Below are 5,697 nucleotides of genomic sequence, written 5' to 3' on the forward strand. Positions count from 1 at the left end.
CACTCTCGAAAAGTTCACCAAAATTGCTGGTTGTGTATCTCCTTAATGAGCCTTCCATGAATTTATTCAGAAGGTACGATATTTTCAATGTCTCTCGGAAACTCCGAGGGGAGCGTGAATAACTGTGGAGACCGCGGAACGGCCAGTGGACAGAAATACTTCCCGGGCCTCACCCCCGCGAAAGAAGGGACCGGGCGGGCGCGCCCAGGAGCGGCGCGATCGCACGCTCGGCCTGCGATTAGCCGAGCCTGCCCGGCTGCGGGGAGAAAGGCGGAAGCGCGCTCTTTCAAACTCGCCGTGCCGACGTCGTGGACGCAGGCCACTTCCGGTGTCGCCATGGCGGCTAACGCTACCACGAACCCGTCTCAGCTGCTGCCTCTAGGTAATGGTTTCCCTGTGGGCAGCGGGGCTGGGGGCCGCGGGCACGGAGGCCGCCCCGGCCGAGCGTCAGGAAGATGCGCGGGGCCAGCTGCTCTCCGGCTCGGCCGCTCGTCTCGAGGCTCCGCGTCTCCGCGGCCCCGGGCCGCCCACGTGTCCTCAGCGGGGTAGGGGTCCTGTCGGTCGGGGCTGGGGGACGCCCCGAACCAGACCGTCACCGGAGAAGGGCCGCACTTCGCGAACGCGGCGCCCGCCTTCCGTGTGTTGCGAGCAGCCCTGCTCCGCAGCCCGGCGTCTGAAGTGCCTAGCGGAGACCGTGGCCCGCAGCCGGCCGGCGATGGCGGGAAGCACCGGGCCTGGAGGGAGCCTTGAGAGAGGGTTCTGGAAACTAGCTCTGCCTGTCGTTCGGGGACTCGGCAAGCCGTTGGTCACCGAGCATCTGCGCAGCGCCCGTGTTTGGGCGCGGTCCCACACATTTAAGCCGCGGCGTGTGCCTTCGGAGAGCCCACGATCCAATGGCGGAGATGGGAGACCGGACAGAGAAACATCGCAGCCGGCAGCGCGGGGCGGGCCAGCGAGCCCGGTGCGCCCCTGAGCGCAGAGGAGAGAGGCCTCTGAGGGTGACGAGAAGGACGGACTCCCTGATACTTTGTAGCTGAAGAGGGACCGAGTTAGTCTGTTCGGCTGTGACTGAAGATTTCTTCCCTTCGTTTGACAAACAAAAATAAATGTTTTTTTTCAGCGACAAACTCATTGTGAATACTCAGCGTATGCCAGGCACTGGCCGATGGGGATATATATATATATATATATATATATATATATAGTGATAAGAAAAAAACAGCTAGTTTCTGAGAGCCTGGGGGCGGGGCAGGGTAGTGGCATTCACGTGTTAATTAAGCAATTAATATAAACCCACAGCCGAGATCAATGGCAACAAAGGAGAGGCGAGTGGAGACCAGGGAAAACTTTTCTGTTAGGACAGTGAGTGGACAGAGATGCGCAGTGTAAAACCCAGTTTTGAATGAACGCTTTCTGGTTTATCTTTCACTCTGTGCAAGTAAGAAGTGCCAATAGGCACGCAAATATTTGTGGAAGCGATGAACTGGTAAAATAATCTTTTCCTTTTTCCTTTAAAAAAATACATAGAGCTTGTGGACAAGTGTATAGGATCCAGAATTCACATCGTGATGAAGAGTGACAAGGAAATTGTTGGCACGCTTCTAGGATTTGATGACTTTGTCAGTATCCTTTTAACAGGTGGTCGTGGGAGGGGCTTAAGTGTTTCAGAACAGAAGCAAGAACTGGAGACAGTCTACTTACTGATGATTATAATAAAGTATTATCGGGGAAGTTGTGAGAGTATTTTAAGTGGGTATGTAACTGAAAGAAGATAGAAAATTCCTACTAATCACAAGCTTTCCGAATTTGAGTCGTTGTGTTAAATGGTACAATTGAAACTGAACAAAGGCAGAAAGCCAGGGTATATGCAACCTGATATATTTATTTTCTTAACGCCACATTTCAGATATGGTACTGGAAGATGTCACTGAGTTGTGAGTAGTGTTGAAAGTTAAAGAATTGGAGGGGGAGGGAAAGTTCTCTAAGGTAGTTTTATATTGTTGAGTCAGTAAAATCAGGTATGAGAAAACATTGCCTGTTGAAATTACCTTAAAGATAGAAATCTTCCCTGGCTGCTGTGGCTCAGTGGATTGAGCATTGGCCTGTGAGCCAAGTGTTGCTGGTTCGATTCCCAGTCAGGGCACATGACTAGGTTGCACGTCAGGTCCCCATTTGGGGGCACGAGTGAGAGGCAACCACACAGTGATGCTTCTCTCCCTCTCTCCTTTCCCCTCTCTCTAAAAAAAAAAAAAAAAAAAAAAAAAGGCTATGCTAGTAAAATTGGATCTGAGCCTTATTACCTTAATGCAGTATCACTGAATTGTTAGGAAATTAGTAGAGACAAAGCTTTAAGGTAAAAGATAGTAAAAGCAGGGCTGAGGTCAAATCAAAGAATTGAGAGTAAGAGCATTGAGTGCTTGTAAGTAAAGTAATTGCTCTGTAATATATGTATAAGATAAAATGTAAGCGATGGCTCAATTATACTAATTCTAAAGATCGCCACCAGCATCTCTGCTTTTAGAATTGAATTGCTTGCGGATTGGTTTAATGGGTAGGAATCAGTAGTGAGTAGTAGTAAAAAGAGTGAGGAGAGCGAACATTTTATTTCATATTTGATCTCCTTGGCACGTTTCAGCTTCTTATAGGATGGTCAGCCCACGTGGATGGGGGTCTGAGGCCTGTCAGTCCACTCTTGCCTTTGGGGAAGAATGTACATCACACAGTGGATAACCTTGGTCTCTGAAAACTGTTGCTATAATTACTTGACCTCATGCTCATTTATTTATATACAATAGTAACCTTTTTAGGGATGAAAATGTTGGCTTTGGTGATCTCTGTGTGTCCTGATTTTTTTTTTTTTTTTTTTTAATCTTTTAGTGAAATCACTCCAGAAGGGAGAAGGATCACTAAATTAGACCAGATTTTGCTAAATGGGAATAATATAACAATGGTAAGACAGTGAGCTGTTGTATGTCCATGTTAGACCGAGCCGTTCTGGTGGGGGAGGGGTTACGGAGCGAACTTGCTCACGCCCCTGGGGCTCTGGGCAGGAAAGGGTCGCTCTGGGGGCCCGAGCTCCGAAGCTGAGCTGTTGACTGTGAGGCCGGAAGATGGGGTTGCTTGTGCTTGTTTGTCTTTATTTTAGTAAGGGTCATTGTTGAGACACTGGGCGTTAATCAAGGGTGGCAGCACCGTGATGGTGCCGGGGAGGAAAGGGGACCAAAGGGGACCGGAGAAAGGGGCAGGGGGGCGGGGGCAGAGGCGGCGGGGAGGGGCTCTCGTGTCCTGCTGGTGGTGGTAAACCTTTTCCTCCTCCGCAGCTCGTTCCTGGAGGAGAAGGCCCTGAAGTGTGAATGGACCCCCTTGACCTGTGCTCGCTTCTGCATCATCTCAGAATGACCGCACAAGATCACCTTTTTTGTAAACCTCTCACTGTCTGGATGCTGGGAAGCCCCGTTTCCCGTTTGCCGTTCCCCGTTTCCCGTTCAAGGGGGACGCTTGGAAGAGGCGTTGTGAATGCCGTTTTTGTAAGCGAATCATGTTTATCTTGGAGAAAAAGAACAGTTTGTTCTTTGAAGCCTGAAATAAAGGCGTTTTTGGTTAACTGTCATTTTATTCCTTGTACCGCGGTAGCCCTTGGGACGGAGCTTGCCGTCCCTTTGTCAGGGGCTCTCTCCTCACCTGTGCCTGTTTGCGTCCTCATTTACACGACCACTTGATTCTCAGAAATTGTTCCAAACAAAATGACGAGCTTTGATTTTTGAACAGATGCATTTGAAAAAAACCTGAAATGATTCAATTAAATTCAAACCGATGCTTTGAAATTAGGATTTTTCTATTGAGCTCAAGTTCCATGAACTATTAAAAGCAGACAGGCAAAAGTACCCAGGTAATATATGCACACTGTAGAGGTGCAGGTAGATGAAAAGGAGAACGTTCGTCATGCTTTGTTGTCTGTCCTCTTGGACCTCAGCACACATTTTATATTTACAAAAACATGCTCACCTGATTACATTGTTCTGTAGTCTCCATTTAAGACTGAAGATTTCAGTGGGGAACAGCTTTCCATGTCGGATACTTTAGCCACGTTAATGTGCACACAGTATTTCATCAAATGGATTTACCGTAATTTATTTAGCCTATTATTATTGGCCACAGTAGTCTAAGTAAACCTTTATACAGTTTTCTTTGTCTTCAAAGAAATCCAGAAATGTGTAAGGTCAAAGGGCATGTGTCATGTTGCTGACAAAAAGTTGGTGAGCAGTTTTCCACGGTGCCCTTTACTTGCTCACTGCTGTGGGCAGTGTTCTCTTTTCTCTCTCGGACGTTGTGGTGGGCAGCACCTGGTATGTTTAAACGTTTCTTTATTTTGTATTTCGTAAATTAATTCCATGAAGCGTTTGCCATTGAGAAGCCTGTCTTGTTTCTTGCTAATTTGTAAGAATTCTTACTAGGTTACTCTTCGTCTTGTATTTTGCAGGTTAAATTCCGCAGTTTGTAATAGTTTGCCTGTCGGTGGTACATTTTTTAACATAAATAAAACAATATTTTTCTGTAGTCTTGTGCCGGTCTTGTCCTTTATGTTTTTTGTCTGTGGTACACATGGATTAGAAGGAACTTCTTTGTGCTGATATTACGTTTCTTTGGTACTTTGTCTTTTTGTTTCATTTGCGTCTTGAATCCATCTTCAGTTTTGGTGTTTCCACGTGAAAAAAGGACCGAACTTTATTTTCTAAAAACAAAGCACGGATTTGTGGTCTTTTTAAATATTCATGGTGTAACCACTCCTACCATGACTGATCTCAGGCTGCCCCGGTTTACCAGCCGGCTTGCAAACTGCCCGGAAGTGCAGCGCTTGGTTCTCCGGAGCTACCACTTCTGACCGCTGTTGGAGGATCCTTTCCCTCCTGTCATTTCTTTCCTTCTGGAGGCAGGTGAAGGGAGGCCATACCACTCTTTACTCGCTGTCCTGCACAGAGGTCCTGCTCAGCTCTCACTGTTCTAGGGGTCCGTTGCCCGCAGGGCGCACCTGCTCTGAGAGCCGGAGAAGCCTGACCTCACGGAGGGAGCCCAGGCGGCTGAGCTGAGCTCAGCCGCAGTAACAGGAGGTTCCCCTGCCTACGTACAGATAAACTATGTCTCTTCATCTAGCCTTTGACAGTCATAAAGACGAGGGTATGATTCTCCCATCTGTTTATGCTTTTGTCTTACATCCAAATTTGTTTAAAGTTGGTTCTGTTCTAAATGAGGGTTCTTAGCCTCTGGGACTATTGACACTTCGGTCTGGACTGTTCTTAGTTGTGTGAGCTGTCCTGTGCGTCGCAGGACGTCTGGCAGCGTCCCTGGCTTCTGCCCGCTGGGTGCCAGTAGCCTCCCTTCCTCTCCTCCCTGCCCCTCATTGGTTGGTACTTGAGAGTGACTTAGGGAGGGACCGTGCTCCGGTTCTCCGCGGCTGGGACAGTGCAGGCCAGCGGGTGAAGGGAACAAAATGGGAGTGGGAGGGAGGCACGCTTCCTTCCCCCTTCCGGTGCTTTTTTTCCTCACAAAGTAAGCTGAGCAGAGTAATAATGCATTGGGCTTCTCCTCTGTCCCTCTGTTCGCTCTGCCCGGGAGACATGGAGTGACTTACCTGATTAAATGTGGGAGGAAGGGAACTGGGCATGTTTGCCTCAGCCCAGTCTTCCTCTTGGGGTTGAG

At 48.4% G+C, this 5,697-nt stretch overlaps 1 protein-coding gene across 1 annotated transcript; it reads left to right on the plus strand.

Annotated features, from left to right (window-relative positions):
- Positions 1–296: 296 nt before the first annotated feature.
- On the plus strand, positions 297–3,604 carry LSM5 (LSM5 homolog, U6 small nuclear RNA and mRNA degradation associated). Its single transcript, XM_090287787.1, has 5 exons — positions 297–382; positions 1,528–1,623; positions 1,907–1,934; positions 2,878–2,950; positions 3,321–3,604. Exons 1-5 carry the CDS (start codon positions 337–339, stop codon positions 3,351–3,353), a joined length of 276 nt encoding a protein of 91 aa, XP_090143913.1. The 5' UTR covers positions 297–336; the 3' UTR covers positions 3,354–3,604.
- Positions 3,605–5,697: the final 2,093 nt, after the last annotated feature.

Source organism: Furipterus horrens, unplaced genomic scaffold (assembly GCF_987537825.1).
Source record: "Furipterus horrens unplaced genomic scaffold, mFurHor1.1.pri manual_scaffold_9, whole genome shotgun sequence".
Classification (NCBI taxonomy): Eukaryota; Metazoa; Chordata; class Mammalia; order Chiroptera; family Furipteridae; genus Furipterus; species Furipterus horrens.